Raw genomic sequence first — 11,808 nt, forward strand, 5'->3', positions numbered from 1 at the left:
TTGCCATCCAGTGAGACCTCAAAAGGCTGGAGAAATGAATGGACAGGAATCTGTTGAAATAGAACAAAGGGAAGTGCAAAGTCTTATATCCGTGAAGGAATAACCCTATACACCGATACAGGCTGGAAGGTGACAGGCTGGAAAGCAGTTTGGCAGAAAAGGACCTGAGGGTTCTGCAAGCAAGTTGAACAGGAACCAACAATGTGCCCTATGGGAAAGGAGGCCAACCGCTTCCTGGGTTGCATTAGGAAGAACATCTCAGCAGGTGAGGGAGTTGATCCTTCCCCTATGCTCAGCACTGATGAGACCACATCTGGAGTACTGTGTCCAGTTCTTGGCTCCGTAGCAAAAGAGGGATGTGGATGTACTGGAGCAAGCCCAGTGAAGGGCTACAAGGATGGCTAAAAGGCTGGAGCATTTCATATGAGGAGAGGCTGAGAGAGCTGAGACTGTTTAGCCTGGAGAAGAGAAAGCTCAGAGGGGATCTTATCAATGTGTCTAAATGCCTGGTGATGAGGAATAAAGAAGAGAGAGCCAGATTCCATGGAAGAACACAAATTGAAATACAAGAAGGTCACAAATTGAAATACAAGAAATTCCATTTAAACATATATATATATATATATATATATATATATATGTATGTATAAAACAAACAAACAAAAAAAACCCCCACTTTTTTACTGTAAAAGTGAACACTGGAACAGATTTCACAGAGACTGGATGAGGTCCTGAGCAACCTGCTCCAGCTAACACTGCTTTGAGCTGGAGGGATGGGTTAGACAATCTGCAGAGGTTCCTTCTGAGATCAACTGTTCTATGATTCTATGAAATAAATCACTATTAGAATCTCTAGCCATGATAATTGGGGGTTATTTTGGCCTTTTAATATACCTCTTTGCTTCAGTGCTTCACTGAACTTGCTCTCAATTCCGTAGCTTGACTATGAGGTATTGTTATAGTTTAACAGAGCTTAATAAAATAAAGTTAGTAATGTAGTATTTGTAGGTTGAACTCTGCAATATGTTGAAGAAGATAACGTGCAAGGCAGGATAAGACGGTGCTATATTTCAACAGTGAGTTTTTGGGTGCTGCCATAGGAAATTTATGTTTGTCCAACTGCCCAGTTGCTTCATTTTAAACAGCTGAAATCTTTAACACTCCACAAACAAGCTTTTAGGATTATTTACCTTCTTTCAGGGTGGCTGAGGCAGGAAATTCTTCATTTTGTTTCAACAGATGTTGCATCCTAAAATTCTTTCTGTTGCCATGACTTTTGTGTTCCGACCTCCAAATCTACTCAGTTAATGAATGGCCACTTTTCCTGGATTAGACTATAATTTATGTGCATGTGCAAAATCTCAGAAATCCCACTTTGGCAAAATACTTAGTAGTATATTTACCTCTGGGATGTATTACTTTTTTGCTCCATTGTATTCCATCAAATCACTAGCTTATGCAGTTTTGAGATAATGTTTGCCCACAACCACCCTTAGGAAAAAAAAAAAAAAAAACAATTATACCTGCTAAAACTTGAATTTGTTGCAGGCTCTGAAAATACCAGAAAACAAAACAGAACCCATTAAACTTGAGAATTAGTATTCTAAATTGGGCTAAGTTTTCATTTGTACACGTAAACCAGTCTCAGTAAGTTGAAATCATGCTGAAGTTACCCTTCACTTGCAAATGTGGATTGGAAGAAGTTCAGTCATCTAAAATAATAATAAAAAAGAACAGAAAAGCAGATAAAGAGAAGTAAAAGCTCTTCAGAAATTGTATTCTCAAGTACATGATTCAGAGTGGGTGAAATAGAACCATGTCCAAGTTCAAAGCACTCATTCTTTAGAATGGAACTTCTAAGCTGATCTCATACTAGTGAGGATTCTTAATTGAAAGGGAATGCAGTTTAAAAGGAGCCAGTCCCATCTCTTCCTATTCTCCTTAGATCTTCTCATCCTGAAATACTCTTTTTTTTTCTTTTGTTGTTGTTGTTGTTTATTGTCTATTATTATTATTATTCTCCTTGTCTTTATCCCTTCAGTGCTGTTTGATCAGAATTAGATGTCATAAGAGAACAAAGAGAAAAAGTGAAAGAGATTGTAAAGGCTGCCCAATTACTGAAGTTTATTTTAAAATAGATATAAGTGATTCAGGTATTTCCATCATTCAGTTTCACAGGTCATTTTCCAACAGTAAAATTCTCCATATCTCTTAAATCTAATTGCTCACTTTTTTGAGGTGGGGTATGGAGACAAGGTGAGGATAAACATCCGTGAGAGTGAGGAAAAACAATAGGTAGATGAAGCAGGACTTTCACAGTCTTCTATACGAAGGGGCCAGTGTAGAGGTACAAGCTGTTAATGGGAAAATCACGTGGTATAAGGTAGAGTATGTTAGATGTCAGTATCAGAAGAAAGAATAATGTTCCTGAGGACAGAATAAAAATAGAAAAATAGATTTATGGGAAAGGCTGAAATAAGGTTCTTTATTAGTTAGAATCAGTTGTCATAAAGGAACATAGCCTCTTGGGAGAACGGAGGCTAACTGCCATATCCTAAACTGAGATAAAGGTGACCTAGTGCCACCTCTCTGTTTGATGTTCTTCAATATTTAAAGGGAAGTGCTGTGCTTTTTCTGCCCCCACATAGAAAAAGTCAAGTGCCTTATCCTTCTGTATCTCAAGATCTGATGTACCTTCAGATTTCTGCCTTAGGGGTAGGAGAGGAGGGCACCACACCTGCTAATACCCAGGACAAGACGCTGCTCTGTGAAGTACAGTCTCTGCTTTTTGAAGTCTTTGGAAAACAAGATTTAAGGAGAAGCCCCACTTTGCTGCAGCACTATGAGCTCTGAGCTGATCATTATGTGCATTGTGTTCCAGGCAGAACAAGAATAACAGGCCATTTCTGGGAAGGGTGAATTCTGAGTGTCCCTGCAAAGCTCTCTAGGGACAGGTATATGTGACATGAGTAAGAGTTAAAGATGCCAGTTGGCAAAACCCAGCTGGTCCTGATACTTCAAAATCAATAGAATTGCTAGTGGTAATGAGCTACAGACTTACAGGGCTCTGTTCTGATTTGTTACGGTCTGCATTTTATGGTTACGCAAGGTTACACTGGAAGTCAGAAGAATTCTCTTAGCTCTTGGGCTCCTGGGGAGCACAAGCCGTGTAATGAATGCCAAAGAGCTTAATTGTGTTTTTTTAACAGTTGCTAATCTGTGTAAGGGAGCATAGTTGAGAATTCATGTTCTATGCAGCATGTGCCCTGGATAACATGGCAATATCCCTGTCCTTTCTCAGTAAACTGCAGCCAATGTCTCTTTGGTCTTTATTTTGCTGTTAAATTCAGATTATTCTGATCAATGTTTATTGTGCTGCATGTCTTAACAAAAGCACATGGCTGCTTTTCTAATTCTGCTGTGTTTCTGAGTTGCGAAGTGATTGTTAGTGTTGACACTTAGCATATCAGTGTTGGATTTCAGAGCTAACTCATCTCTGCTGAAGAGTTACATTCCACATTTCACTGCAAATGAGATAATCTATTTATATCTGTTTTTCTTAATTTAATTTAATAAAAATAGGCATAAAGCTGAGAACTTTTCAAGCATTGTATTTTGAAATGTTACATTTGTACTGATGATTCAAAAATACTAAATAGAAATTAATAACTATCCCATTGGATTATACAAAGGACTCACCCTATTATGTTAAGTATCTGTGGAAACTCTCTGGTTTATGAAGAAAAAAAAAAGCTTTTGCCATCTGAAGATCTGGTTGATACCCTTGTTAGAATATTAGAATGTCGTATTTTCTTTATTTTTGTTTAACTATAGTTGCAGCTTCAATTGGACAAGTTAGCTTAGAACAATAAAGCTGGACAAAGGTATTTTGAATAATTGGGTAAGTCTTCAGTGTAGAATAATATAAGATGGTAGATCTTTTTTAAGCCTGGCTTCCACTGGCTTCATTTCAGAGAGGGACCTTAAAGGGTCCTTAAAAGGATGGGAACAAGAGAAGGGGTTTTGGAAGAACGACAAAAAAAGTGAATTATTTTACATGCTAAGTTATTACACAGTTTTTGAGCTTTGTGTACTTCATGTTTAACAGACTTAGCAGATAAATGGAAGCAGAAAAGACTGCTGCTGAACTAAATGTTTTAGATCATTATGCTATTTTTTTTTAAATGATGTGAAAATTACTAGTAGTTAATAAAGCTGATGGAAATGGAACATACAGAGGCCAGTGTGGCTCAGAGCAAAATCTGTAATGCTCAACAATTAAAATTGCCACTCATTCAATACTGACGCCCATACTGCTGGGCTTTCAAGGGTTTTGGTACCCAAGTGAGCTTTTGTAATATATTGTATTTGTAATATAGTCACATCATTCTGCAAATGATGATATTAGAAAGGTTTCTTGTATGGTACTGTTGCATATTGAGCTGATCTGCCTATTTTATAAAGGTGATTTATCTTGAAGGGGAACCACTGGGCAGTATTTCTTACTGTTTTCAAAAGTTCTCCAATGAATGGTAAAGTGCTTTCTTGGGAGTGGGCCTTGTTGCTTTGTGGATGTTGTAATTTTTCAAGATGTTCTAATCCATTTTTAAAATGATTCATTAAACCTTCCTGCTCTGATTCAGTACAAGAATTTGAAACTGCACTATATGTTTGGGACTGTGTGCAGGGAAGGCATGACTTAGAAAAGCATGACTTGTTTAAGTGTTAAGGAAGAAAATGACACAAACTGCTGCAGTCTTCATGCATTAGAGCATCGACAGAGATGAGTGTACTTCTGTTTGGCTGAATTAAATGGGGTTTGAATGAGTGATGAGAGTTTGTATTTAATGATGTTTATGTTAACTCGCAGTAATTTTGAAGCTTAGTCCACTGGAAATATTACTTCAGTCTGTCTGCTTGACTCGAGCAAACTAAAAGAACTGAGATGCTGTGGCCTTCTTAGAGAAAGCCTATATAAAAAATGATTTTGTCTAACCACATATATGTAATGTCTATACAGTAATACAAGGTTTGTGTGTATCAGGAGCAGGAAAAGCCTCTTAAAAGCTCTGTTTCCATACAGTCTCCAATGAGACTTTAAAATAGCTGTTGGTACAAATTACCATTCTGACTGTAGCTAAAAAAGGCTAATATTCTCCTTCCCTCCTCATCAGTTGCTGTTTCACAGGACAATTTTTATGTCAGTGGCAAGCAAGCAGAGAAAAGCAAAGCACTTTTTCATGATTAGTGTCATAGTGAAGGTCAGATTTGGAAATTAAAATTAGGAACTGAGAAAGACTAAGCAGAACAACTCAGGTACTGGAAGACACTGAAGATCTTTAGTGTATCACAAGCGAGTAAATATCACTGAGCTTTCATTCTCTTACTGGCTTCTGGGAAGAAAGGGAAGTTACAGTTAAGGTTAGTGAGAGTTAAGGCTGAGGAGCCCGATTAATTGTTGTATAGTAGAAATCTTGAAAGAATGGATTTGTAGCTGAGACAAGCTTCAGCTATTGACTTTTTGCCTTGAAATATATTAGTAGGCAATACTTAGTGCTACCCTTTGAGTTAAGTGATAGGAGTTTGGGAGCACATTTGATTACAGAATCGTGCTAAGCTCAGGAAAATAAGATGGAGGCTGGTGTCAGTTATGAAGAATATTTCAATGTTTTCAGGAAGGTATGAGTGTGTAAGCTTTATGACTAATGTTATAAGTGGAGTTGTGGTTAAGATTAGGGAACTGGAAAGAGCAGTTGGATGAGCTGAGATTAGTGTAGGATGTTTCAAGACTTGAACAGTTTAGATGGCAGTAGGTATGAATAGAAATCACTTTTTTCTTTTATCTTAGATGGCTGTCATGGTGCAAAGGAAGATTAGGGTGATGGTTAGGTTTTATGTTTTTTTCTGTTTAAAGACACTTAATACCTGTGGAAAAATCATGCCCCTTACATTTAAGCAAGCTCAGGGTCTGAGCTCTGTGAGGTCTAGGATAGACAGTTTCCTCTGAGTCCAGGTATGCTAGTGCAATAGGTTATTTCCCAAAGCTGTTTTTGTTCTCATGTAGCAGGTTACCTCCCTTGCTCACAGTGCACATCATCTGTGAGCTTTCCTGATTCAGCTGGATAAGGGAGTGCTCCATAAGCTCCTCTGTCACCAGTTTAATGAGAGAAGTAACTTGCAGCAAGCATTGTTGGAAGATACCATCTCCTAATGGCAAAGCAGGACTCTTTGGAAGACATCCATCCCCTGCCTTCAAGCAAGGAGGGAATCATGCCTCTTGCTTCTTTTAGAAAGCAAAACAAGCTGGAGGTTCCTCAGCAGTGAGGAACTGTGCAGAATATGCCCTTTTGTTGGCCCCTTGGTAAAGTGGTACCTGAAAATAAGCTTTGCATGTGACTTTAAACTGAGTTTAAATTGAAACTAGTCTGAAGAAGACTTGTTCTCTCTCTTCTTCTTCTTTCTTTCTTTCTTTCTTTTTTTTTTTTTTTTTTTTTTTTTAAGAAAAAGCTGAGTTTGGAATGTATACATTTGAGTGGCTTATTTTGAATTAGTTTGTATGATTGGGAGCTGATTCAGGCTGAAGCTCAGTAAATCAGACACAAACTGAAATATATACCCCAGTAAGAGTGGTTTTTCAGTGGTTAAACTGCAGCACAGATATGTAAAGTTGTATCACTGCAGGAAATGATTACTTGTTATTTTTTCTAGTTCTGTTTGACTTTTCACAACTGAATGCCTGCAAGTGCAAATTAGGCATTTATATTCACACAACCCGTCCATTTCAGGTGTTAGACAGTAGTAGCAGAGGATAGTTTCACTGCAGAAATACCTGGTTTGGGGAATTAGACACTGTTTCTGTGACTTTTCCGCAGATGTAGAAATCATGGTGCTTAAGCACACAATATTTGAATTCTAGAAATGTGAATGAGAAATTTGTATACGTTATCCTTGTTCTTGCTAKCTTCTTTTCCTTTTTACTTGTCACTTTCCAGAGCTCATTAAAACAGGTATTTCTTTCACCATATTTAGCCTCATAAAGTTGCTCTAAGGATGTAACAGAAATGTGTCTAATTGCATAATATAAAATTAAACAACCAGATTTTACCTTTTTAGGGTATGGCTGCTTCCCAGTTGCATAAGCAAGTAACAGATACGAAAATATCCTTCAGGAAAAAGGTTAACGTGATACATGAGAGTTAACATGAAACAACTGTTTATTAAAAAGGAAGTACAGACAAGTTAAACAGGTAGCACACTGTTACTCCAACTGGGCACAGGAGTAAAGTATTCAGAACATAGAAGCCAGTGAAACTCAAGGTATTGCTAAGATACCTAAATGCTAAAATAAAAGCCATGATTTTTTTTTTAACAGAAAACTGTAAAATAAAGGAAAGCACTTTATTTAAAAAGCTGTTAAAATCTTAACTTCTTGAGTAGTCTGGTATATGAAGTGGCTGTTCTTTCAAAAGCAGATCCAGTTCTCCAACTCAAAGCCACTGGCAGGTTCAGTCAATCACAAGCCTGCTGTTTAGAAGGCTAAGTTTGAACTCATTAAGTGCAAGTATTAGAATTTTGTTTATGATTTCTCTATTTTGTTAATGAGGTGCTTGGCACTAAAGTCTGAACAACTGAGTTACCCCATCTTAGATACAAATATTCCCACAGCAAAGCCTTTAAGCACAGTACAGTGTTCTTGCTCTTTCAAGATGCTTGGAAGGCAGGGTGGGGGAGAAGGAGGCTTGTGTATTCTTTGCTTTTCAGTTGCAGAAAACGGGAGTATCCTTCTAGGCAAGGTAGGAACTGCAACAAAAGAATCACTATTCAAGCAACAGCAAAATCACTGGATTGCAAAGGGAATGACAAAGCCAGAGTTACACCAGATTTTAGTAATACAAAGTCTTGTAAGCTATTCAGGCTTGAACAGCCTTTCAGAGTACAAGAGTAGGGTCTCTGTGTAACTATTAAGAGAATTTAACCCAAACAGTAATGATAAACTGAACTTAGTGATGAAATAACCTCAAAGAACCTCAGGTACAAAGGGAAACACCATTGGTTCTCCATGGATCAAAAATGTAGAAGTTTTGTGATAAGAGCTGTACTTTAGACAGCTTCCTTATATACTTAAAAGAGCAATAAATCAATGTTTCATAATTATCTCTGTAGTTTCTTGAGAAAGAGGATGGGAGAAAAGGCCTGAGGGTTGTCATGTGAAAAGCTATTCATATAAACCTCCTTAATTAATCTATGAGAGAAAGAGAAATATTTCCTTAAAAAAAGATTCTGCTTCTCCCCCACCCAGGATCCCTTAATATATAGTACAGATTTTGCCTCCTTGAAGTAGTTTGAGTGATGCAAATGCACACAATTCGTAACTTCATGAAGGATGTGAAAACAGATATGTAAATACTAATCCATGACTGATACAAACAAAGGCTGTTAGCCTCTTTCTTTAAAAAAAAATGTTAAACACAAGGGCACAAGAGACTATTTTTAAGAAGTGAAAGTACAAAACAGACTTACTGAATTAGGAAATGGTCAGTCCCCAAGCATGCTTCAGTTTACAGCTTTAGAGATCTCCAAGAAGTAAGTAACCTTGGAAAGTAGCAGTGAAGTGAGAGCAACTAGGACTAACTCCATTTATTTCAGGACCTTCTAGATTATAAGTCCAAGTTTTTACAAATCTGTCCTTCTGTGCACACTGGTTTATTGCAGACCATTCACCCACTGTCACTACTTTTTAAATTTATGTACTTCCATTATCAGAAGTATTCTGCTCTCATGCTTGCAATTAGGAGGAGCCTATGTGCTATCCTCTTAACTATGCACATTTTTTCATAAGCCCAATAAAATGCTCTGAGCAGGGCAGACACCATATGGCCACTCTGATACCTAAAGGAAGAATCCAATAGTTGTGTTAGGAAATATGCATAAGGATACGAAATTAAAGCATTGCTGCCATCTGGTGAAGAGAATGTGGGGTCAGACTAGCTTCACCGTAACACAGAGATCAAGTCCCAGTAATGCAAGTAACAAACTGCTCTTTACGTATTTTCGGGAGCACATGGTCCATGTTCTGTCTCTGCTGTTGAGAGATGTTTGTTTGGCTGTGAAACATTAAAGTGGAATAATACCAGCTGAACTGGCCATAAATTATAGGACTATCTTCAATAAAATACTCGTGCTTTATGGTAGAGCTGGGAAATTCATGGCAATATATGTGATTTAACCAGCAAAATCTTCACGTGGATTTGTATAGTTCCCAGTATTTGATTGTCTTCTTATCAGAGGTTTGAGGCTTCCCTGTTCTTCCTTTTAACAAGCAAAATTCTCAATATAACCACTATAGCATAATAGTAGAGGAAAGAATTGGGCTAAAAAGAGAGGAAGAATCTAGACAGGCAGCCCCTGCCTCCTAAAGTTAGTGGAAAGACTATTTAAGACTTAGTATCAGTTCAGACAGCAAAACTAATGACAAAACTGGAACTGGAAACCAAGTTTGGTTTGGATAAGTTTTAAGCCCCAATTCTGTAGTTGGGTCACCACCATCTTCCCCTTTGCGGGAGCTGTTGTTACATGAGATAAAAGAACAGGAAGACGCAGATACAGTGAGAAGTCTGAAGGATCCTCTGATCAGGGTCCTTTTGGCACATGTGCCTAACACAAAACTAGCTTGGGCTAAAATTAAGCTAGTTTGAAAATGACTTACAGAAAGACGAATGACTAGTGAGTTTTCTGGGTGGGAGAGAAACAAAACACCCCCCCCCCCCCCAGAACAGAACAGACAATTCTGGTGAAATGTATCATTTTTAGTTGCTTCTGGTGCATGCTATTGAAGTTCCCTGTGATCCACTGGAGGATAAGTCTGCTAAGGGAGATTTTTGGTAGTAGAAACCAGGAAGAGAAGACATGCAGAATGGCTGATGTTGGAGTCACAGAGGCAAAGAAATATTGGTTATTTGATGTGTGATCTCTGGAGAACCATAGTGAGCTTGTTGGCCATAGATCCTAGGAAGACCAGTAACGCAGTTCATTTGAGCCTTATACTTAATTAAGTTAGTCCTCTGACTGCTGAAAATAATACAGTATTAAGATGGTAAATCCTCATAAATTAATGTCTTTTTAGTAATTCATACACATCCTATAACTTGATCTGCCTTCCAAATTTTTAGCCAAGTTTGAAGTAGTAGCACAATCAAACTCTAGTAAATAATCAAAATTCGCTTGTGTCCTTAATATACTGATTTCCTGTATATACATTTTTTTTTCATGACATGTCCATTATAAAAACAGTTCTACTTGATACCCAGACCTATGTAGTATTACTAGCCAGGTAAACAAGTTGTTCTTTAGTGAAACAGACAGAGACTGCTATTTCTTCACTTAAAGTAGTCTCCTGTTATCAGGAGAAAATTAGAATGATCTTTTAGTAGCATCTGCTTAAAAAAGAGGACATAAAAGAGTTTGTGGTAATTACATTTGGCCTATGGGCATAGTCTGACATTTAGGATACTTACATTAGAATCCTCTTTTCTTTAGGACTCCAAAATTTGCAATATTTGAAATGTTAAACTGTAGCACCAATTATACTTCATTTCCTAAAACCAAATCTTAAGGACTGGAAAGAAATTAAGATAGAAAAGAAACATTGTGCTTACATAACATTAAATAGAAAACAATGGGTAGGTCGTATTTGAGTCTGCACTTGATAAAGTCTGGCTACATTTACAGTTCTACTGGAAAGGTATTGGGACCGGTCACATGTGTCGTTCTCAATCTTCTGTCCTTCCTCATTCATCCTGTTTCCTCTTGGGCTTTTTGGGATTCCGAGATCGGCTCTTTGCTTTGCAGAGTGGACATATGGGTGCATTCCGATGAATTTGCTGGTGACACGATAAACATGCCTGAAATACAACATTGCAAACCCTTATTATAAGCATTTTAGTGCTGTGACATATGGGTTATTGAGTATCATATTCTAACTTACAGTACAGCAAAAATAACCAAGTCCTCTTGCCTTCAAAGGCAAACTGATGCTAAATTTTCTATCTAAGTCTCTGGATTGTACAGTAGCTTCAGGCCAACTAGAAAAACAGAATTGAATTAAAATTACATTCAGCAAACAGATGGTTCAGGCCTATGTCAGTAACTTTGATATTAAATTCTATTTATTGATTTTTTCACACATTCTGAAGATGTTTACATGGGGAACACTTCACTGGATCAGAGAAGTTATAGCAAAGGGATGAAGTTATAGCGAGGAGATTTCACAGCATGTAAGGCAGGAACAGTGATTAGAGGAATCCCACATACTGAACATAAGATACTGAAGTCCATCCTTTTCTCCACACTGAGCCCTTTAGCTTCCATTTGACTGAAATGTATTGCTTTCAGAAAGGCTTTTCATCTCACCTAACTCCAGATACTAAGTAAGCAACTAAGTAAGGAGTATACTCAGTTTGCCTCTCCAGTCAGTGAATCTTTGGAGCATGGGTGTGATGGATCTTCCTTTGAAATTATTTAGCTCTTTCTGCTAACTACAGAAGGAGCTGAGTATAGCTGTTTAAAGTAGTATACCTCACTTAAGTGCCTATGGTTAGGTAAAAATCATTATATTAGCTTTGATTTGAAGACACCAAGAAGTGCAGAGTCTATCGCCTTCTTTAGTAATCTATAATTCCAATAGTCACTTCCCCTCATAGAATACATGCATTACTTCCAATACAAATCCATTTGGGATCAACTCCCAGCTACTGGGTTTGTTTTTTTTTTTTTTTTTTTTTTTTTTTTTTTTTTTTTTTTTTTTTTTTT

The 11,808-nt window shown here is 37.4% G+C and overlaps 1 protein-coding gene across 1 annotated transcript in view; it reads right to left on the reverse strand.

Annotated features, from left to right (window-relative positions):
• Positions 1-7,196: 7,196 nt before the first annotated feature.
• ZC4H2 (zinc finger C4H2-type containing) overlaps positions 7,197-11,808 on the reverse strand; it is a 16,375-nt gene continuing 11,763 nt past the window's right edge. Inside the window, exon 5 of the mRNA XM_085314906.1 lies at positions 7,197-10,901. Within this exon, the coding sequence (XP_085171032.1) occupies positions 10,788-10,901 (114 nt within the window). The 3' untranslated portion in view covers positions 7,197-10,787. The remainder of the gene's footprint in view (positions 10,902-11,808) is intronic.

This window comes from Rhea americana, unplaced genomic scaffold, assembly GCF_003343005.1.
Source record: "Rhea americana isolate MKP2758 unplaced genomic scaffold, rheAme1 scaffold_414, whole genome shotgun sequence".
NCBI lineage: Eukaryota > Metazoa > Chordata > Aves > Rheiformes > Rheidae > Rhea > Rhea americana.